Below are 22,951 nucleotides of genomic sequence, written 5' to 3'. Positions count from 1 at the left end.
TATAAGTACTCTTTTGAAGACTAATTTTGAGTCTCTTCCTCTCTATTTTAGATTAGGAAAATAGTGTTCTTGCCCCTGTCTAGCAGTCCAATTGTGATTGTACCCTTGTTTTTTCAACTTTGTGATTTTGCCCTGTTATTTTAAAACGAACCATCCGTTTGCCCCTGGTTTAGATGTCTGTTAGATGGACATGGAATAAATGAATTAAAAAAAATCAAAATCCCTACAAATAGAGGCAAAAAGACCATGTTGCCCCTCATCTTATCTTCAACCTCTTGCTCGTCCAGCCACAGGCAAACCACACGGGTCGGGGATAGATCGAGCGGGCGTGCACGCTTCTCCTCCGGAATGGTCGGTGTCAGCTTAGCAAGCATCGCGGGGCGTCGACCGGTCCCAGCCGCGGGGCGCGTTGTGCGGGGGACGGTGGTGGCTGCAGGCGGCTCGGTGGTGGCTGTGACGCTCAGTGGTGGCTGCAGGCGGCTCGGTGGTGGCGGTGTTCGCGGGTCGTTGTGCAGGTGGCTCGGTGGTGGCTGTGTTGGCGGTGGTGCCTGACCTCGACGTGGACAGCTCCAGCCATGGCGCGGGCGAGCTCTGGCTCCATCGGCTCGGCCCCAGCGGCGCCCTCAGGCCTCAGCCCGCTCCCTCGCCCTTTGTCCATGAGCGTGGCCGCGAACGCCATGGCCGAGCAGGGAGCTCTTGCTCGCGAATCCGAGCTGATAGGCGGCCGTGACGGGTCCTTGCGGCGCCAACGGAGGAGACGGGGAGGCGAGAGGTGCTGTGTATGCGGAGATCGACGAGCTCGACCTCGGGTCGGCAATGGCGGCGACGGCAGCCTCCTCCGCAACACAAGACGCCGCGCGCTCGCTCTAAGCTCCCCTCCGCTCTTGCTGAAGGCGTATGCCGTTGGCGCCTTGCTCCACCGCTCCAAGACCGCCGCGCCAAGACCCAGGGTCGCCGCCCGCCGCGCCAGAGCCCAACGCCGTCGGCGCCATGCTGAAGACCGCCCCCGTCCTGACCTGCCGCCACCGGAGATACTGCCGCCCCGGCCTTTCTCCGCCGTCACCACCAGAGCACGCCGCCGTTCTACTTTCTCTGCCTCTCGGCAGCCATGGATGGAGGTGACTGCCTCCCATCTAGGTCCCAGCCACCTCCGAGCCAACACAGCCACCACCGGCGCGCCGCTGCGAGCTCCAGCCACCGCGCCGCCGGGGGGAGGAACGCCACTGGGAGGGGAGTGGTGAGGCGGCGCCGGGCTGGAGAAGGAGAGGGAGGGGGAGGGAGGGGGAAAGAGTGCGGCGGCCGCCGCCGCCCCTTGTGTCGGGCTGGGAGACGCAGAGCGAGAGGAAGGGTAAAATCACAGGGGCATATTTGTCCTTTGGTACAAAAGTTAACACCGTTAGGGGTGGATGACGGAGCAAGGGCAAACTGGTGCTTCGTAAATGACACAGTAGAGATAAATTTACAAAGTCAAAAAAATAAGAACAAAATCACAATTTTAATACAAAATAAGGATACAAAAGCAAGAGCCCCTTTAGATCGGGTGGATTCGTGGTTGGAGACGGTCTGAGTGAGCGAGGTTGGAGACGGTCTGAGTGAGCGAGGCCAAAAAGAGTCTATCGTAGCGTAGAGTAGGCGTAGCTCCAGCGCGCACAGCACAACCCACTTTTCTGCACGGGCGTGAGCGCCGCCAGGGCCGTGGCCCGTGGCGCGAAAGAGGTGTTCGATGAAATGCCGCTGCGGGGGTGCTCAGTGCTTACATCTCCACGGCGTCGTTTGGCCAGTTGTTCGATGAAATGGTCCTCGCTAGCTGTTCCACTGCGGCGGCTGCGGGTGTCTCGGAGCTGCCCTGGCCTGGGTGCGCCGTGGTTCGCCGGGCAGGACGGCACATGCGCACGGTCCCGCGCGCCGTGCCGGTCCATCCACGGAAGGGCAGAGAAGCCAATCAGCCATCCATCTGGGTGGATCGTTCATGGATGATTCGTGATAGGAGTCGAGGACCCATGGTTGCGTTTCTGCTCATCAGTCATCAACATCCTGGCAAAGGCAACGCGCTTTTGCGCTTCAGGTATTTCTTCTGTTCGGCGGGCATACGCTCCGCCGTCACTCGGTCCACCGGCCCTCCTTCCTGTGCTCCTAGAGGCCGCCATCTGGAGGCACGCAAAGAGGGAAAACCCTGACGACGCCACGTTGCGGTGATTCTGTTCTTGGAATCGGTTGGGGGCCATTACCTGACTGGTACCGCACTCGTATGTTGGGCTGGATTAGGATTTCATGGTTTATTCCTTTGATATCGTGTCGCTCCTGGACGCAATTTCAGTAGATTGCTTTGGGAATTGCTTTGCCCTATGGTGTTGGTGGAATACTGGAATCGTTAAGCATGACTGGTGGTTTGCGAGAGGCCGCTCTGGATTCTGTTGCTCGGTGAGGTCACTAGCATCGGTCTTGATTGAATTAGTAATCATTTTATGTCAGGTGGTAAAAACTGCCTCCTAGGTCGTAGCATTGCTATGCACCAGGAACATACAAAAATTAATGCTGAGTAGTTTTCCTTATCAAGGAGGCAGGAACATATAGTTGGCATATATTTATCACATTTCACATGGTAAGTGAAATCATTTCTAGCATAGTCAAATCTTGTACAGGTGGGAAAGTAATCTAGAAATTAAGGTCCAGCGCTTACTACCCATTCGGTGTGCTTGGCCTCATTCAGAATTCCGTCAATCCTCCTGTAGAGGAGGGTTATTCTAATATCATCTAATATATCGTCTGCCACCACACCCATTCTCCCTTTGGCAGTTGAAGAACACTGAGGCCACAGGTGGTCCTAGATTATAGAGTGCTATGAAGTCTCTTGTGTTGAAATTTTGCCTCCATCCTGGCGCATAAATAGTTTGCCGGACAGATTGGCGGAATAGCACAAAGACGAAGCGGTGTATTCCAGCACTTGGCTTTGGACTTTCATAGCTTACCACCTCATTTCCTGAAATATAGTTTGAATAAACCTATCAGAGCAAATTCATGCAAGTATCATATCTGGACTTTGCAAATAGATAGTCATGTTGCACAAGCCTAAGGCAGTTATTCAAATATTTATCTTCAACAAAATTTGTAAATATGTCAATATAAACTGCTTAGTGTGATATTGTCCTAGTCTTTGGTAACTAATATATGAACCTTTTCATCAGTTACAGCTTGCATTATTTGGGTTCTAAAAAAGGCACAGCATGTTTTGTTTTGTCATTCTAGGTTGAAACAAATATTCAAGTAGGGAATGCGAAATGTAAGAGGACGGCGGAACTTACCATAGCTCACATTTGTTGATTCTGGAATATCTGTCACCAACCTGCATGCATGAATTTCTCTGTAAGCAATTCGTTTGCTTTGTTGTTATGCAAGAAGAATATGCAAGTGATGGAAAATCACATTCATCACTTATGTTTCAGGTCTTACCAGTGAAGGTACTCTCTTTTCGTTGGATTGCTTGGACTTGGTGAGTCGGGATCCACCATCACCTAGTGGTAAGTTTGTTATCTTCTTTAGAAACATAAGAAATGATGCTTCATTTAGATGTGATTTCACTAAACCAAGCAGTAAATGGTGTGGATCCATATACGTTTATCTTAAAATGACACTATATTTGTTTGTTTTCTAAGGCAATTTATGTTGTTCTTTTAGATTAATATTAGTGTATGATTGGATTCTGAGCCATCTGAGCTGTCAATTTTTTTCAAACAAACTGAAGTGTGGTGAACTTTATCTATTCCAATGTTAGTGGCTTCTGTTAAGGTAAGATATTTAGATTATTCACATTTGTTGCTGGTGGTAATCATCATGGTTTTAGATTCCTAGATACTAGGTTTTTGGATGCATAATATTGATTTTCATTCAGTACCTGCAAACATGCTGGTATATTTGTTGACACTAGATAAAAAGAAGACATACTTCTCAATAGATTATAATTATTTTTCCAATCAATACAAACAACACTCGAATCTGAATTCATGACTTTCAATGATCTACAATACTGAAAGCAACGTCCATAAGGACGTACTCTGAATTGTTGCATTCCTGTTAAGAAGTGTATTATGTTTCGTTTGTACAAAAGACACTAAGCCAGTGATCCGATTTGGTTCCTTAACTTGAAGAATAACATGCACCATGCACCAAGAGCACCTTGTTTCACTTTGCAACAGTGTAAATCAAAACAAGTTTTACTTTGTACTGTGTTATGCTGTGAACTTTGAGTGAAATATCATGAAATATGCGTAAAATCGCAAGAGACTTTATGAATTTCGGCTATGTTTCCTGAAGTTTCATTTAGGTTCTATGAAACTTCATGAGTTTCTGTATCCTGATGATGTTTGATGTCCCTAGTGTGAAGTGATAATTTACCATGGTGTAAAATAAAATGTGAGCTAAACCAGGTGCAAAGGAAATACAGTTTACATGGTGCAAAGTCCAATTTACTCTTATTTAAAATTAGCATGCTGCGATGAGGTAACATGTGGTTATGGACTCACCAAAGTGTAAAGGGTCCTCATGTCATGTCCAACAATCTCAATCCTTGGTTCATTGGCTACTTGCGATGGCTTGAGCTCAGATCCATTAGTCAGTTCCCTATTGTTGTATAGGACTCTAAGTGATGCTGATTTGATAAATGGATCCAAGATATCTCCAACTACGTTGCCTACGACAAGTGGGTCCCTTGACATGGTTAGCTACGATTGGCAATTCAAGGCACACTTTATTTGGCTTGAAGTCTGAACTTGGGTGAAGTGAAGGGTGCAGGCTGGTACTCTATATATACTCCCAGTCCCCAGTGAGGATCATTCATGATGACTGACACTATTAGCTCTAGACGCCATGGTATCTTGCTTTATACTGTAAAGAATGATATGGGTTGCCATCACCAGAAATATTTTGGGCTGTCCACCCTCTGTGCCTACACCAATGGAAGGAGTGCTCACTGCAATTCCACGCAGGTGAACATAATCTGATGTATCACACTCACTTATTCCCTATATATCCAGAGCCTAATAAATAGTTGTTCGTAGCGAAAAAAGGAGATTGCCTTTTGACCTATATCCTAGACTGACGCCTTATGTTCCTTTGTTTTCTCCTAGACATTTAGCCTTGATGGTTGCTATGTTTCTTTGTTTATGCATTGCAACGAGTTGAAAAAGGATGATGTATTGATGGTACTTCAACAGGGATGAGCATACTATACGGTAACAGTTAAAGGTGGTAGGGGATTTTCTTCACAAATGCATCAATTGTTCGGTGTCTGCTCCTAAGATAATAATTACAATATCATATACTCAAGAGCTATTTTTTGTACGAATGTATGCTCTATATCATTGCATGGTGTCATCTAGAATTCAGAATCATGTAAAATTCATCCTGCAAACACTAGACAGGAGCCTCCTTTAATTAACGATGATGATGTGGGTCATCAACACTCATTTTATCAATTGTGAATTGTGATGCAAATTTTCCTTTGAGAAGCATCTTCATTTTTCTATCTTTGTAAATCAGGAGGATTTAAGCTTTATTCTTCCTAATGGTGTTAAATAAGCACATAGACTGAATGCCTCTTTATTCAGAGCAGTTGGATACTGTAAATATGATAATGATAGTAATGGGTGCTTTTAAGATCTATTCTGATTTGCCAACACGAGTGATGGTCAAAGATAATTTATTCCAAAATTTGTTTATTTCATAAAAAATGTGCCAGTAAATGTATAAAGCCATAGATGATAGTTGATAGATCCATTTCCTTTTGCCTCAAAATTTTACTGCCCTTTGTTGTGTTTGAATATTATAATGTTATCATAGATCACGCTGTGTTTCAACCTTTCAGGATAAAAGAGGCAGCAAGGCTGTGATAGATAAGGTTTACAATGATATCGACCAGTAAGGGACCGCATCGAATCCTGTTTTGTTCTTGCACTTCACGCAAGGTTTTGTGTGAACTGTATCCTTCTGATATTACAAGTACATTCTCAGCTTACTTGCACTCTGCAGGTAATCAGGTATCCAAGTTTCAGTTTCTGCACCAAAAAACTGAAAGGTTATACTACCTGCACTGGGGCAAGAAACTCAAATTCGACCAGAGAAGCTCTGCTTTGCCTTAAAGGTGTTGTTAATAAATTAGGAAGTTATCTCCCGATCCTCAACACAAGATTTTCATGCCACTTTGGTGAGTTCTGAACACGGGACTGAAAGGGTTTACTTAACATCATGATGCATTGAATATGAACGCCAAAGTTAGTGGAATGACTGGAACGTATGGAGCTCTTGGTTCATTGCACATTCTTGACCTTGGCCGACGAATAAAGCAGTTCTTTTCTTCACGTGAGCATATCCCATTGGTCCAGCCACTCCAAGGGTGAATGCAACTTGGAGAAAGGATGTAGGAGTACTTCACATGGGCTGTCAAAGTTTCGAAATGGACATACGGACAGAGGGCTTCAGCGTGGAATTTCATTATACAGGCTTGAGTACAGACTATTGAACAATATCCGGAAACATAAAGTCCCCCACCAAGCAACATTTGACTGAGAAGTGAGAACTAGATTTGCCAGAGATTGCCGTGTGCTATCGTTGACAGATGTTGGGGGAAAAAAATGGATTGTGATGCCTCCTTTTATGCCCTCGCAAAGTTGGGAGATTTCCTGAAGAAAATTAGTAGCATCTAGCTGCTTAGTATATTGCAGATTTCAAAATTGTGGGCGGCGTCGGCACATCGCAAGCTGTTTAATCAACCGCTGGAGCACGAATTCTGGTATGTCAAGAACAGCCTAACGTATACATACATAGCCGTTTTCAGGTATTGCTGGTATATACTATCCTCTCTACCTACCATATACTTGCTACTGCCTAGCATCTGCTTGTTTTGTCATTGCCTGTGCAGAGCAACAACTGCTGAACCGATCAAGATCGCGATCGGAATCTGGTGGAGAACAAGAATCCTTCTGGAAAAGACGAGCAGCTAGCGTGCGTGCATTTGATCTACTGCTCCATTATTCTCCTGTCGATCCCTTGCTGACTGCATGCAACGGCTACTCCTCAACCTCAAGAGCTAAGCTAAGCTAGACGGAGGCACAAATAGAGTAAAAGCGACAGTCAAAATAACCTGGTCTGATCCAGCTTCTGTTTTTTTAAGTATAGGTTAGAATAAGCTGCTAAAAATCGTGGCGTTTGGTTGTTGATTTCAGCTTCTTATAAGCTGTACCGAATAGTCCTATTCTCTCTCTCCTAATGTGTACGTATCCTGATGCACATCCAATGATCGCTTTAACACACAAGCAAGTGTTGGCAAACCGTCGTTCATCATGCTTCCAGTTCCAGAGCAGCCAGAGATGGTGACACAGGTCGAACGACGGGCACTACGATCTGTTGCGCGGCCTGCACTGCACGTACCTGCCTGCGTATATGCATGCATGTACGAGTGATACGCAGATGAAGATACAGCATATAACCGCTAGTTTCGCTTGAGATGCCATGTCCACATTCAGGTTTCAGAACACTTTCTGTGACGTACGCAACAACCATCGCGCGCATCCGAATACAACATGAGCGTCCTGGCCGAACTCTGAAAACAACGACTGCTCCCAGCCGGGCCAGCCCAGCTGCGGTTTCAGTGTTCCTGGTCTCAGCCAGCTTCTTGCTCAAAATGAGGGAAGTGCCTACTGCCTCAGTGCCTCGTGTTCTATACCTTCGTCATTCAGCCTGTTCACTTGTTGGTTTCAGTCATGACTTATCAGCCAGCCAACAATATTTTTCTCTCACAACAAATAAACCAGCACCAGTCGGACTTATCAGTCCAGAAACCAATCAGCGAATAGCCGGACGACGCTGATCTAACCATCGCTGTCGTTGCGCGGCGATACGCGGCGATACGATACGATGCTTATTTGGAAATGAGCCACGATTCTAACACGAGCACATTTTGGCGGATGCATGGCGGCTAGATTTTGCGGACATGATGTTGAGATTTGATTCCAGTCAAAAGGCAAGAAGGTGGTGTGCCACTGCTTGCTATGAGACTGAAGATCGAGCCACATGCTCTGCGGACTGCGGCTAGCTACTGTGTAATCATCACTCCATTGCCCGTGTCCACGTTGCAGCACAGAAAACTGAAAGCAGCAAAGTTGCATTGGAATGAAACCGGTCCCTTTTGCCCAAAAGCCCATCAAATTGTTCCTCTAGATCTATCCTCGGATCAGTTGAAATCCAAAGAATCTAGCTACTAGCATGAGCCGCGCACGCTAGCGTTATACGCCGCGCGCTGCGATTTCAAAGCCGCTTAGCTCGATGGCACTAATAAAATCGACAGTAGATGCGCAACAATATGATATGTATGCTTCTTTAGTTTCTTCATATCAGATTTGTACAATGATATGGTACATATACGATGCTCGCATGCATCGCATAGCAATCCGGCGTCAATCCTCGTCACCCAGCACAGTGAAGAAGAGTAAACTAACAAATTAGTCTCCTCAACTGAATTGTTAGGCGAGCATCACGCTTAGCTTTCCAATGCAAGTGCATCTCTTGAAAAGGCGAGGAACGTGTGCAAAGCTAGACGACGATGGCCGAAAGATAGAGGAATGTATGTGAAGTTGGAGTAAACTAATCCTCGCCGGCGGCAACTTGCCATCAACGATGACTTGCTCCTTGCTCCAAATGTGCGTGCAACCTAGCTAGCTAGTCCAGGTTGAGGTCTCAATAATTCAGATCGATTTCACAAAAATGGATGGAAGAATCTGCTGCTCACGTTGGCAAGAGACGCTCGCAGAGATCTAGGTTTTGATATGGTGAGGATGAAAGATAGATATCCCCTCTACGTAGTAGTATTATGTTGTCTTAGTTTCAGTCTCCGTTGCACAGACGACTAACTGGTTTTTGTGGCAGCGGTTTTACGACAGGCAGGCTTAGTAGACTTTGTTCAGGAGCCGATGCATTAGCAAATCTGTCTCTTCGATGGTAAAGGTGTTGATATATCATGAGCTTGGCCGTATAATATTTAATAAATCAAATAAAACTCTATGGTACGTAATATTAAGTGTTGTATGATTTAATACCGTATAAAATTTTGACTGAACGTTTACTCATTTTATATAGTTGAAAATTATCCATCTTAATTGAGAAAAGTTGAGAAAAGGACAAAGGGGTGCCGCGCGCGCCGCCGCCGGCCGGGCCGTGGGCGTGGGTCGTGGCGAGGCGAGAGAGACCTTATCTCAGCAGCCCTCTGGCTTCCCCGTCCACCATCAAGGAGAGAAACTCACGTGATTATGTGGATTTAAGTGGCAAAACCTGGCCACGCCCGCTCACTCGCCGCCCGCCTGCCTGCCTCACCATGCCACAGCCACGGCCTCAGCCTCCGGAGGCACATGCTCTCCCGCTTCTCCGTGCGCGCAGAGGTACGGGACGGGGAAGCCAGAGGGCTGCTGAGATGTGGTTTCTCTTGGAAGTGAAGCCAGAGATCTGGACTGACGGAGGACTGCGGATATATGGCTACGACGGGAAAGGAGAAAGGCAGCAGAGAATCCCAAGAGACGGAAAGCGGAAGAGACGGTAACTGGCGCAATCAATTCGCCTCTTTGTGCTTTTACTGTATCCATCTGTATGTCATGTATGCATGCTGTAGCGTTCATTAGAGATATACACATATACATATATACCGTCACGAACCTGCTGATATTATATTTCTAGATTAAATTGACCATGAAAATGCTTAATTATCTAACAACACAAAAACCTCTGGCTTCCCCGTCCCATACCTCTGCGCGCACGGAGAAGCGAGAGAGCAGGTGTCTCTGGAACCCTCGTCCACCTGTGAACCTTGCACGGGGTGTGCGGCGATTAGGTTTTTGGGGAGCGATTCCGCGACTGCTCGTTCGACATCTTCTCCTTCACGAAACCTAGTGTGGCGAGGCGAGGTGAGGTGAGGCAGGCGGGCGGGCGGGTGGCGAGCGAGCAGGCGGGCGTGGCCAGGTTTTGCCACTTAAATCCACATAATCACGGGAGTTTCTCTCCTTGATAGTGGAGGCGAATTGATTGCGTCAGTTACCGTCCCTTTCGCTTTCCGTCTCCAGGGATTCTCCGCTGCCTTTCTCCCTTCCCGTCGCAGCCATATATCCGCAGTCCTCCATCAGTCCAGATTTCTAGCTTCACTTCCGAGAAAGACCACATCTCAGCAGCCCTCTGGCTTCCCCGTCCTATACCTTTGCGCGCACGGAGAAGCGGGAGAGCAGGTGCCTCCGGAACCCTCGTCCGCCTGCGAACCTTGCACAGAGTGTGCGGCGATTAGGTTTTTAGGGAGCGATTCCATGACTGCTCGTTCGACATCTTCTCCTTTGCGGAACCCGTCTTCTTCCTGGTGATCGCTCGTGGAACCCGTCTTCTTCCTGGTGATCCGTTCATGGGACTGCACTACGAACATCGTCCTGCATCGACTGTGGTCCACGACTTCGAGCAACGCACTATGTCAACTAGTGCGAATGGAGCCTCCGATGCCCTTAGTATGGGACCCTCCGCTGGGTACACTATAATCTCTGTGATTACTGTACTTTGTGCTTTTACTGTATCAATCTGTATATCATGTATGCATGCTGTAGCGTTCATTAGAGATATACACATGCACATATATGCCGTTACGAACCTGCTGATGTTATATTTCTGGATTAAATTGACCATGAAAATGCCTAATTATCTAACAATCCGAAAACATAATCTTAGGCAATTTTCTATCAGTGGTTTTGCTGCTGCTTTGAAGCCAAATAATTTTGATGGCAAGAATTTCATGATATGGCGTGCCAAGATGGTATTGTGGTTGACTACGATGAACTGCTATCACACCGCGCAGGGGAAGCCTAAACAGTTTACTCCTGAGGAGGAGCAAAAGTTCTTGGCTGCTGATAACCTGTTTCGAGGCGCCGTGATTAGTGCACTTCATACTAAGTATGAGAAAAACTACATATCTTACACATCAGGCAAAGAGTTATGGGATGCTCTTGAGGCAAAGTTTGGAGTTTCTGATGTTGGAGTGAGCTGTACCTTATGGAGCAGCTGTATGACTATAAAATGGTTGAAAACCATTCTGTAGTCGAACTGGCTCATGAGATACAGGTGCTAACAAAGAAACTAGAACATTTCCCATGTTTGTTGCCTGACAAGTTTATGGCCAGCGGTATAATCGCTAAGCTGCCATCTTCTTGGAGTGATTTTACTACTTCTCTAAAACACAAGAGACAAGAGTTTAGCGTGGCTGAACTTATTGGATCTCTTGATGTTGAGGAGAGGGCGAGAGCAAAAGACAACCGTGGAAAATGAGTTGAGTCTTCCGCTACCAATATGGTGCAGAAGAAAAACTCATTTGCATCCCGTAATAAAAAGAAGAAGAACATGCAAGAGAACAACAATACAAAGTCTAAGCAGACTGCTCAGTTTAAGAAGAAAAATAACAAGAAAGGTGGAGGTTGCTTTGTTTGCGGGAGTGATGAGCATTGGACAAGTGCGTGCCTATACTGCAAATATAAGCAAGAAAAGAAATAAGCAAACGTGGTGATTAGCGAGACTGGAGGAGGAACATCTGGGTATGGTAATTCTTTACCTTTTATGTCAAACCTGGGAGATGATCACTGGCGTGCTCTTGAGAGAGTGATGCGCTATCTAAAGGGCACTATGAGCTATGGTATTCGTTATATCGGACATCCAAAAGTACTGGAAGGCTATTATGATGCCAACTAGATCTCTGATGCTGATGAGCTTTATGCCATAAGTGGATATGTGTTTTCGCTTGGAGGTGGCACTGTTTCCTAAAAGTCTTGCAAGCAGACTATTTTATTAAAGTCTACAATGGAAGCATAACTCACAGCATTAGACACCGCTGGCTCTAAGGCCGAGTGGCTTCGTGATCTCCTTATAGATTTACCGGTTGTTGAAAAACCCATACCGGCTATTTCTATGAACTGTGATAACCAGACTGTGATTACAAAGGTTAACAGTTCTAAAGACAACATGAAGTCCACAAGGCATGTTAAGAGACAACTAAAATCTGTTAGAAAATTGAGAAACTCTGGAGTAATAGCGTTGGACTATGTTCATACGTCTAACAATCTGGCAGATCAATTCACTAAGGGTCTGTTACGCTGAAGGGTCGAGATGGCGGACTAGAGGGGGGGGTGAATAGTCTTTTCTAAAATTAATCGCGTCGGCTAACCGAAATAAGTGTGGAATTATAACTATCGGTCTAGCTAAGACTACACCCCTCTATCTATGTTCTCTAGCACCTTCCAAAGATACTAATCAAGCAACAAAGGTGTCGGGCTAGCTAGAGCTCGCCTAACCAATTCTAGGAGCAAGGTTACGCAAACCTATGCCACTAGTACTTTAAGCAACAAGAAAGCTCCTACACATACTAGTAAGCAAAAGCACAAAGCTAACTAAGCTCACTAGCAATGCTCAATAACAAGGCAACCAATACCTAATTAGAGAGCGCAAAAACTTAGCTACACAAACTAAGAAATGTGACTAACAAGGTTACTAAAACCAAATTAGCCACGTAAGGGAGCTACTTCTATGCTACACAAGCAAGAAGGTAATTAGCAAGCTACATAAGCTATCTAATTACAAGAGTAACTACACAAGCTTAATATGTATAAAAGTAATTGCAAGCTTGTGTAATGGGGATGCAAACCAACGGGAAGAACGAGGTTGACACGATGATTTTTCTCCTGAGGTTCACGTGTTTGCCAACATGCTAGTCCCTGTTGTGTCGACCGCTCACTTGGTGGTTCGGCGGCTAATTAGCATCACCCGCTAAGCCCGCACGTCGGGCGCCGCAAGAACCTACCCCTTGAGTAAGGGTAGCTCAATGACACGGTTTACTAGAGTTGCTCTTCGCGGCTCCCGCGGGGCGAGCACAATGCCCCTCACAAGCACTTCTCCGGAGCGCCGCACAAGCTTCTTGCGCGCTTCGACGGAGACCACCACCAAGCCGTCTAGGAGGTGGCAACCTCCAAGAGTAACAAGCACCACCGGCTTGCAACTCGATCACCTAGTGCCACTCGATGCAACCTCACGATGCAATCGTACTAGAATCGCTCACTCACACAATCGAATGATCACTATCAAGTATGTGTGAGATGGAGGGCTCCCAAGCACTCTCAAGCATGGACACAAAGTCCCCCAAGGTGCTCCCTACCAGCCATGGCCGAAGACCACTTCTATTTATAGCCCCAAGGGCTAAACTAGCCGTTACCCCTTCACTGGGCAAAAATCAGGCCGACCGAACGCTCCGGTCGTGTTGACCGGACGCTGGACCTCAGCGTCCGGTCGCCCGCAGACGGCCACGTGTCCCGATTCCAATGGTCACTTGACCTGACCGGACGCAGCAGCTTCAACTGACCGGACGCTGGACCCCAGTGTCCGGTCGTTTCCAGTAAGGTACCCGAGGCGTATTTCTTCGACCGGACGCGTCCGGTCGCATGTGATCAGACGCAGCCCAGCGTCCGGTCACACGCCAGCTTCTGCGTCACCGTACGTCAGCCTGACCGGACGCACCCTGCCAGCGTCCGGTGCTTTCAGATCCAGCGTCCGGTCAGTTGACCGACGCTAGCATCTTCGCGATCAACTCGTTTTCACTTCTAACTTCTTCACCCTTGCTCTAATGTGCCAACCACAAGAATTTGCATCCGGCGCAATAGAAAATAGGCATTCTATTTTCCCGAAAGCGCCGAATCCCGCAGACGGCCACGTGTCCAGTCGGTCATGATCGGACGCAGTGTTAGCATCTGGTCCTTCTCCAACTTCTCTGTGTCACCTACATCACTGTACATCAGCCTGACCGGACACACCCTGTCAGCGTCCGGTCACTTCCAGCGTCAGCGTCCGGTCAAAGACCGATGCCTGCACGCTCTCTGCAGCCACTAACCGGACGCAGGACCCTAGCGTCCGGTCACCACGTGACCAGCGTCTGGTCCACTCTATGAGACCCTATCTTTTCTATATAGGGCGCCGGTGGAGTTCGAACCCTTGCCTTCGTTCCTTCGCCGAGTTGATCCACATCAACTCCAACTTCATCTCCTTTGTAAATGTGCCAACACCACCAAGTGTACACCACCATGTGTATGTATGTTAGCATTTTCACAAAACCTTTTCCAAAGGATTAGCCACTCAACTTGCCACGCCACTCAATCCTAGCAACGATGCAAAGTTAGATCACTCGAGTGGCACTAGATGACCGATATGCAAACAAGTTTGCCCCTCTTAATAGTACGGCCATCTATCCTAAACCCGGTCATCAACTTCTCTACACACCTATGACCGGTGAAATGAAATGCCCTAAGTTATACCTTTGCCTTGCGCATTCCATTCCATCTCCTTCAATGTCGATGCAACACATGCACCAACACGATCAACAATGATATGATCCACTTCATATCATCACATGATCATATTGGTTCATCGATCTTGACTTTACTTGCTCTTCACCGTTGCTATCGTCCATCGGCGCCAAGTCTTGCTCAAGCTTCACCGCCACACGGTCCATCACTCCAAAGCCTTCGACTTGCCCTTCACGCTTGCAACCGATCCATCAAGCCAAGTCTTGTCTTGATCTTCTCCACCTTGATCACATGACTCAATGTCATGTCTCATGTGTATTTAAGCTCCTTCATCATCACATGTGTGAGCTTTGCAACATCTCTAAGCCATTTTCACCTCCATGGCATATGTTGCTCATACACATGTACCTGTGGACTAATCACCTGTGTATCTCACATAAACACAATTAGTCCACCTAAGTTGTCACTCAATTACCAAAACCAAACAAGGACCTTTCACACGCAATGTGATAGAAAGTGCATCGAGAGAGATGGGTTTGAGACCCACTTGAAATTTACTATAGTGGTAACCTGTTCTATGTGATCGGAGATCCCATGAAGTAGAATGGTAAAACAAGCTAGTAGTAAATTGTGAGAAAAAGATCCTTAGTAAGACTTATTTCTGATGCGTATCTTTCCTTTCTGTAAGGTAGGTTGATTTTTACCTTAATGTGTTCCAAGTGGCTTGCTAAAGCAAAGATGTTGTCCTATAAAACATCTTTTGAGGAGCATACCTATATGAGTCAGATTGCTGGTCACAGTCTATGAGATTTGAGTGATCTCTAAATACTCATGGAAGGCACTGAAGTATGACTTATATGATTCAAATAGAGGGGATGCCTTTTTGCAGCCAAGTATTAGCTAAGGACTTTAGTGACATTCACCTCACATAAAACTATCAATTCAAGACTTAGTCCATTGTTCAGTTATGACTGAGTGAAACTATTGCTCTAGATAGATGTTCAACTTTACAGTCTCCATCGAAACACTGGTATATAAAAGAAATGTGGTTCTAAGACTACTTTGTTACAAACCCTAGAGTTTGGTGGGGATTGTTGAATATATTATGGGCTTGGCCCGTATAATATTTAATAAATCAAATAAAACTCTATGGTACGTAACATTAAGTGTTGTATGGTTTAATACCGTATGAGATTTTGACTGAACGTTTACTCAGCTTATATGGTTGGAAATTATCCATCTTAATTGAGAAGCTAAGAAAAGGACAAAGGGGTGCCACACGCGCGCGCGTGCCGCCGCCGCCGCCACCGGCCGAGCCGGGCCATGGCGTGGCGTGGCAGGCAGGCAGGCGGGCGGCGAGCGAGCGGGCGGCGAGCGAGCGGGCGGGCGTGGCCAGGTTTTGCTACTTAAATCCACATAATCACGGGAGTTTCTCTCCTTGATGGTGGAGGCGAATTGATTGCGCCAGTTACCGTCCCTTCCGCTTTTCGTCTCCTGGGATTCTCCGCTGCCTTTCTCCCTTCCCGTCGCAGCCATATATCCGCAGTCCCCCGTTAGTCTAGATTTCTGGCTTCACTTCCGAGAAAGACCACATCTCAGCAGCCCTCTAGCTTCCTTGTCCCGTACCTCTACGCGCATGGAGAAGCAGGAGAGCAGGTGCCTCCGGAACCCTCGTCCGCCTGCGAACCTTGCATGGGGTGTGCGATGATTAGGTTTTTGGGGAGCGATTTCGCGACTGCTCGTTCGACATCTTCTCCTTCGCGGAACCCGTCTTCTTCCTGGTGATCGTTCGCGGAACCCGTCTTCTTCCTAGTGATCCGTTCATAGGACTACATTGCGAACATCGTCCTGCATCGACTGTGGTCCACGACTTCGAGCAACGCACTATGTCGACTAGTGCGAATGGAGCCTCCGATGCCCTCGGCATGGGACCCTCCGCTGGGTACACTCTAATCTCTGTGATTATTGTACTTTGTGCTTTTACTGTATCCATCTGTATGTCATGTATGCATGCTGTAGCGTTCATTAGAGATATACACATGCACATATATGCCATCACGAACCTGCTGATTTTATATTTCTGGATTAAATTGACCATGAAAATACCTAATTATCTAACACAAGGAGACCAGCAATTCTGGTCGCCTTACGATCATCAAATGCATGCCTTTATCTATCTTTAGCGTCTCTAGTCTAGGTAGAAGGGTTGCTGGTGAACAATGGGAAGGGAATACATTGAACCTCTGCCAAGAAGGACAAGAACAATGGTCATGAGCTAATTGTGCCTACGTCTCATGGACAGTCAATATATAGAGATAGCATCTCTGAGCTAATTGAATAGCTGGCCTAGAATTTTGCTGAAAACACTGTGGATGACAAAGGCTTTGTTTTTTTTTTCACATTTCACTAGTGACTAGTCACCACAAGAACTAGGAACAGAGCAAATCTGAGGAGGGTGCACTAGCTTACTTGTGGGTGCAGGTATTTGTGATGAGAGTGCAAATTTGGTGAAAATTTGGCTTTTATCACTGCATTGAGTCAAATAATTTTGAATGAATTTTGTGGATACAAGAATACCCATCTTTAATTTGAAATTATCCGTCTCTAGTCATGTTGAGACAATTTACATCATATTAGACACGGTTGGTCAAGTCTCTATGCTAATTCTATGCACATAATAGACACGGTTCAACACACCTAAAAGTTGCATATAGATATAGTAATTTAGATCTAGATATAGAGGCGCTTTTCATTTCCATAGACACAACGAGACATTTCTCTACTCATTAGATCCCTTTTTTTTGCCACTAGACGGTTGATCAAGCACAATAATGTATAACTCCATGTTATTAACAATTTGCTACACCACCAATTTATAGCATCCATAGGATTAATTAAAGTAAGAGAAATCAACATACTAAATAATTTTCATAGAGACGACATAAAACAAAGTTTACATATGACAAGATAAACAAATGGTGGATCTGATTTAGTAGTTCTTGATGTGGTTCAAAATAGACCTTATTGGGCTGCCATTTACGTCTGGGCTGGACAGACAAGACACTGAGAAAGCAGAAGGGCCACCAGCCGTTGGATTCTAAACGGATGACATCGTGAAGGGAAAAAGTCACCCGTGACTTCTGTTCCTCACGTTAGAGAATCCACGCGTGACTCTCCCGTCCCCTCGCGTGCGCTCTGTCGTCTCTGGTGGTGCCGACTGGAACGAAGCCGCCGCCGCCCTACGCCAGGTTCCTAGATCTCCATCTTGGGGACCTTCTCCGGCGACGAGCACCCACCAGGTACGCTCACCCCTTTCCGTTCCTGCTGTGCGAAATGGAGCGCCCAAACCCAAGCTATCTGTATTCGGATCTGATCCAATTACAAGTGCAGTATATATGTATTATGCCTACAAACTTATTTTTCGTTATTTTTGCATACACCCATGTTCTTTATTGGGTCCGCCCGACCGCCCCTGATGGTAGTTAGTGGTCAATGCCTCTGTTCCCTTTGTGGTCATTTAGTTAGGACTTACTCCTACCTAGCATGAGATTACTTCACATTTTGTACTCTTGGCCACCTAACATGTTCTTCAATATTCAAATTATACAGTGCATCTTTCATTTGTAAGAGGGAGGTGATTAGAATTTGTTATTGCAATTTATCTGAGTTATTATGTTGTTCATGTGGTATTCCAAAACAACTTGTGCTTTGGTGTATCCTGATTTTCTGATAGCTTTTGGCTTTCTAGAGAAATTTTGCCCTGAACAGTCTAGAAAGCTAGCATCACATTTAGAGAACACTCAGACTGGGCTTTCAATGAAGATCATGTCAGGAGCTTATTATAAATTTCATGTAGCATATGGCAGTGATAGCAAGCAGTCAAGCATGATGTGCCAACAAATTTGCCTTTTGAGTATTCTTTTTAAAGCACAGTTCTATCTCAATTATATTTCATCAAAATCACTGTTTCGGTTTTATCTGGTCACGATCGATTATGTGAATCTTGCAGTAAAAATCATGCACTATATAGTACTGCGCCATCCTCAAGCTATTCATTTATGATGTTTATCCTGTGGGAAGATATAAAGCTTACTGTTATTTGCAGATTTTCCCTTTTTGAACATACCAGATTTTAGTGTACATGTTAGCTCTGATAATTGTAGCTATTTCAGTTTCAAATTTGCAAATGCTTCTCCTTTATATCTGCAAATATGAAGATGAAGGGTGCAGCTAGTGATGCATTTTGCTAGGGTGATGTCATTGTTTGTATAGCTCCACTTTCTTCAATGAATCTTCTGTCACCTCCATCATAAATTGTAGCCTTCTAGGTTGTAAATGATGGTGCCTTTTTATATCAGTGTTCTCCTTTGCGGTGGTCGGTGACAGTTTTGCCTTGAACCTATTGGTGATTACGCTAGCCAAGGTGGGGCTAGGCAGGATGGTGTTGTCTAGTGCCTAGTTGAGCTAGGTGGTCAGTGGTCACCTTTGCAACATATTTTTGTATTGCTTGTGTCAGAGAAAAATAGCATCATAGCATTGCAGAAGTACCACTTAAGCAAATCACTCATCAATTTTTCTATGTTTGTAAAACACCAAAGGAAACTGTCATTTTGCTTCAGTCCTGGCTGTGCTCAATTTCTTTCTAGCTAAACATCTGCTATGTTGCATATCTTGGTAATTCAGATGCACTGTTGGCCAACTAAACAATACCCCGATTGTAATCCTTGGTACATGTCATGGGTGTGGATGAAGGGGGGTATGAGCCAGCATGTCCATGAACCACCCCTCATGTACAGAAGGAGACTGGATTAGTTTGGTTAGAGAGATAAGATTAAAAATGGGATTGTTAGCTAGATACAAGATAAGGTTGTTAGCTCCAGGCTTTTAGCATCAGCATTGGATTTATTAGCTTATATAAGGCTGTGGCAGTCTCCTCATTTGATCAAAGCAAGAATCAGTCCATCTAATTTCTCATCTACATCTGTACTTCTATTTCATGATGATCCAGTTTCTCATCCTTAATAACTGATTCCACCCAGGACACCCTGCAGTGGTGATTATCTCGACTCTGACTATGGCAGTACATCACTAGGGTCTAGGAACACTGAGCACGAAACAAAGTAAGAAAACAGGGGTGTATAGTGCTATTTACTAAGAGAGGACATTCAATAGGTCCCTGACTCTGTTCAATATTGGAGTCTTATGAGCTTGATTTTCCTTTCTTCAGTTGTTGACTGAAGTTGCTTTCTAAGAAACTAATATTTGGTATCTTTTGCAGGTTCAGTTAGTGGTCCATTGAAGTGAAACTGTATTGCTATCTTCAACTGCTGGGGCCATGGCCTACGAGATTAGTGAAATCAAAAGTAATGTTTTATTTTCAATTAAGATTGTTACTTAGTACAAGTAATCGATGTGGTTTCATTAGCCTTTCCTTTATTTCTCAAACATGCAGGTATTAGCCTTACCTGTTTACAATTTAAAAATAAATTACCAGAACTCTCATTCTACATTGATTTCTGAAAAGACTGTTGCTATCTTATAGTTTGTATTGCATACTGTCGTTTTTTTCCTGTCAGAACCTTTGGTTCACATATTCTTTGTTCACATTGAATTTGTTGAAAATCACAAAGTAAACCGAATTTAATTCAAAACAACATGGTAGCAGAAAGAAGGGCCTGCTAAGTCGAAAACTCTGAGCATGTACGTGCTCTGTAAAATAGAGCCAGTAGCCCAGTATATCATATTTGCCATGCCATGGCATTTGCATTCCAGTTACAGAAAGTTGTCACTTGTTCATATTTGTTGATCTCATCTATTTGCCTCTTTAAGTTGAAGTACTAATAGTTTCTATTTTATTCCCCATGTTTCAATGTGAAGAGATTGGCATAGGTCTCGTGGGGTTTGGCATCCTATTCTCATTCCTTGGCGTTATCCTTTTCTTCGATAGGGGCTTGTTGGCTCTGGGTAATGTATGATACTACAATTCTCAATCCTTGTCTTGTATTACTACATATCTAATGAATACTCTGACTCCTTCTGGTCTCACTGTTTTTATATTCTACTAGATTTTCTTTTTGACTGGAGTGGGTCTGTTACTCGGTTGGCAATCTATGTGGCAGCTTTTCACAAAGAAGGCAAACCTTAAGGTATTCTAAAGTTGCATAGATACAGGATCCACTTTTCTGCAGTTTGCTTTTCCATTATCGTTTCTCGTATTTTTTTTATTCCTGTTCTAAACATGAACTTGTGTTCTATAATACTTGAACTGATAAAGTTCCTAGTGTTCGGGCTGCTTTGTGATAGTGACTGTTTCACCATATCATAAAAATGTGGAAGCAGAAAAATAAGTTGAAAGGAAATTGATAGGATTATTATAGTTTTGTTCTTCCTTAGCCTTTTGTCTTTCACTTTGGAAAATTGTATTTGTATGAAATATAGTTTTATGTGATAATTAGTTTTGTTTATTCCTTCACCAAATTAGTAACTTCTTGATTTGTCAATTTTTCATTTTAAGTTAGCCTTCTGAATATATGTATTGATGCCACAACTTCTCTTAGCATAATTTTATAAGCAAACAAATAATTCCTTATGAGGATGTATTTATTTAGCGACAAAAAAATGCTGAGATGTGGTTATGTTCCCTCCATGGCAATTAGTAGCCTTGTGTTATTCAAAGTTGCTTGTGGTTATGTTTTTTAGTGGACATGTGTGTAAAGTCGGTCTTAAGCCTACACCAACTTGCTTGAGACTAGGCGGCTTTGTTGTTGTTGTTGTACGTGGCTAAAGTTGAGCCATGCACAAGTCCAGGAGACAAGGACATACATGATACAGTATTGCAGAATGCATACTCTGTGGCAGCAATTTCCATCTAGCAAATCCAAGTGCATTAGCATTAGAATGTCTCTTGATTGATCTTAACTAATATATAGCTTCTCCTTCGAACGCTGACCTCATTTATTTGTCTCGTATTTGAAAGAGATAATGTTATTCTTGTTCCACAGGGATCAGTACCTTTCTTTTTTGGTTTGTTTCTTCTGTTTGTCCGTTGGCCTGTTGCTGGTATGATCATGGAACTATATGGATCTTTTGTGCTCTTCAGGTCCTTCTCTATCAGTCTATCAGATCATACCTAGTTTGCTAGAAGAATGGTTTCTTAGTTTAATTGTTACTGACTTTTTCTTCCATTCCTTTTTTTTTATAGTGGTTATGGGCCTCCTATCCAGGCCTTCCTGTATCAAATACCAATCATTGGTTGGATTCTGCAGTACCCATTCCAGGTAAGTTTATATTTCACTGAGGAACTTCTTAAAGTGAAAGTTTTTAGCAGTATTTTTTAAGTTTTAACTGCTTTTTCTGATAGAGTTGCTTATACCTCAACAATCAATTTCTATGAGCCTTAATTTCCTTTGAATGGAAACAGAGGATCCCTGCATATATATAAGCCTCAAATTCTACAGTACTCATTCTAGAATTCTAGATTATAATAACTGATGCATTAGAAATCTGATCTGTGCAGCTGTTTGGTCAGTTGAGGCGTAAGCGTACGTGAAAAGTTCTGCAACTGCCAAGATACTCCGACTCTTCATGGGAAAAATAGCATGCTGTTGCGATGTTAATACAAGACTCCTGTACCCTTCACCTTGCGTGGAAATGATCGTTCAACTCTCTTGTGCATATTCACTCCCTTTTTGCCAGCAGGCGGTTTATTGTTCATATTTAGACAATTAGAGCTTCAGATTTCAGAAGTTGCTGGATGCTCTGTTGAAACAGGGCCTCTGGGGCCAGAGTGATCGCACCTGGTTTATTTCTGATTCTGGATTCTGGAGGCAATTTGCCATAATATTTTGCAAGTTGCAAGAAATCGGTGGAGAAAATATACTCCCTCCGTTCCTTAATATAAGCCATATAGATTTCTAAAGAAAATCTCAAAATATAGGTACGTATCAGCTCCCACGCCGATTAGTTTGAAACATTTCCATTGTACATATCACATGTCTCAACCAATCCCTTAGATTTAAGAAGCAATCTAATTGTGAGAGAGAAGATGGCATGATTTTCCTTTTTTTCTTCGGTCTCATATCCTTCCCCAAGCCGTGCGTTAATATTGGTGCTAAAAACTATATGGCTTATATTAAGGAACGGAGGGAGTAAAACAAAACCTTACAGGGAGCTTAATAGCTCACCTGATGACTAACGTGTGCGATCTGATTCAATTTTTTTGTCAGATGAAATGTTCTTCATATGGTAAGATGCCCTTGGTAATTGAATTTCGTTGTAGATGGTGACATGATTGGAAATGTGATGACGTTGATGACTAGAAAAGTGCCCAACCTGTGATTTACTTGAACTTCTGTGTTCCCTGTTTGTCTCGTTCAGATTAGGATAATGATAAGCCGTGGCAATCATTTCTGCCATAGAACCTATTTACCCTGTTCGTTTGGCTGATAAGCTATAATTGAAAGTACTGTTGGCTGATTTGTTGTGAGAAAAAAATAGTGTTCGTTGGCTGAAAAAATACGCTTTATAAGCGAACAGGGCGATTACTGTAGTTTCCTGGGCATGACATGCCGGGCCATTACCGTTTAAAAACGGTGGCTTTG

General features: G+C 44.4%; 2 protein-coding genes and 1 long non-coding RNA gene across 5 annotated transcripts; 2 read left to right on the top strand and 1 right to left on the bottom strand.

The window, feature by feature from the left end:
• Positions 1-1,651: 1,651 nt before the first annotated feature.
• LOC136477637 (uncharacterized) lies at positions 1,652-7,312 on the top strand. The gene is made up of 5 exons (XR_010764061.1): positions 1,652-2,421; positions 3,247-3,363; positions 3,444-3,518; positions 5,861-5,913; positions 6,025-7,312. It is a non-coding gene; the product is annotated as an uncharacterized lncRNA (long non-coding RNA).
• On the bottom strand, positions 2,560-5,879 carry LOC136477636 (protein VERNALIZATION 3-like). The gene is made up of 4 exons (XM_066475848.1): positions 4,521-5,879; positions 3,451-3,512; positions 3,303-3,343; positions 2,560-2,980 (listed from the first exon to the last, which is right to left on the bottom strand). The coding sequence occupies exons 1-4, from the start codon at positions 4,710-4,712 to the stop codon at positions 2,751-2,753; spliced, it is 525 nt and encodes a 174-aa protein (XP_066331945.1). The 5' UTR covers positions 4,713-5,879; the 3' UTR covers positions 2,560-2,750.
• Positions 7,313-17,494: 10,182 nt separating the features above from the next.
• Positions 17,495-22,212, top strand: LOC136474169 (vesicle transport protein GOT1-like). Of its 3 annotated transcripts, none has more exons than XM_066471760.1 (8): positions 17,495-17,650; positions 19,391-19,471; positions 19,630-19,714; positions 20,229-20,320; positions 20,417-20,497; positions 21,353-21,450; positions 21,553-21,628; positions 21,868-22,212. In XM_066471760.1, the coding sequence occupies exons 3-8, from the start codon at positions 19,687-19,689 to the stop codon at positions 21,898-21,900; spliced, it is 408 nt and encodes a 135-aa protein (XP_066327857.1). In that variant the 5' UTR covers positions 17,495-17,650; positions 19,391-19,471; positions 19,630-19,686; the 3' UTR covers positions 21,901-22,212. The 3 variants fall into 3 exon arrangements, with proteins under 3 accessions (XP_066327857.1, XP_066327858.1, XP_066327859.1); XM_066471762.1 differs by having other exon boundaries at positions 17,502-17,650; positions 19,403-19,471; XM_066471761.1 differs by lacking the exon at positions 19,391-19,471.
• Positions 22,213-22,951: the final 739 nt, after the last annotated feature.

This window comes from Miscanthus floridulus, chromosome 8, assembly GCF_019320115.1.
Source record: "Miscanthus floridulus cultivar M001 chromosome 8, ASM1932011v1, whole genome shotgun sequence".
Lineage (NCBI taxonomy): Eukaryota > Viridiplantae > Streptophyta > Magnoliopsida > Poales > Poaceae > Miscanthus > Miscanthus floridulus.
Note: the sequence above shows the minus strand (reverse complement) of the source record. Positions and strands in the feature narration are given on the sequence as shown.

Bases quoted from the DNA above. Each gene is read 5' to 3' on its own strand.
- LOC136474169 (XM_066471761.1), top strand. From the start codon at position 19,687: ATGGCCTACGAGATTAGTGAAATCAAAA. The intron at 19,715-20,228 runs GTAATGTTTTAT...TTCAATGTGAAG, and splicing joins CGAGATTAGTGAAATCAAAA to AGATTGGCATAGGTCTCGTG. The intron at 21,629-21,867 runs GTAAGTTTATAT...TGATCTGTGCAG, and splicing joins TTCTGCAGTACCCATTCCAG to CTGTTTGGTCAGTTGAGGCG.
- LOC136477636 (XM_066475848.1), bottom strand. From the start codon at position 4,712: ATGTCAAGGGACCCACTTGTCGTAGGCAACGTAGTTGGAGATATCTTG. The intron at 3,513-4,520 runs GTGAGTCCATAA...ACTTACCACTAG, and splicing joins TGAGGACCCTTTACACTTTG to GTGATGGTGGATCCCGACTC. The intron at 3,344-3,450 runs GTAAGACCTGAA...TCATGCATGCAG, and splicing joins AAAAGAGAGTACCTTCACTG to GTTGGTGACAGATATTCCAG.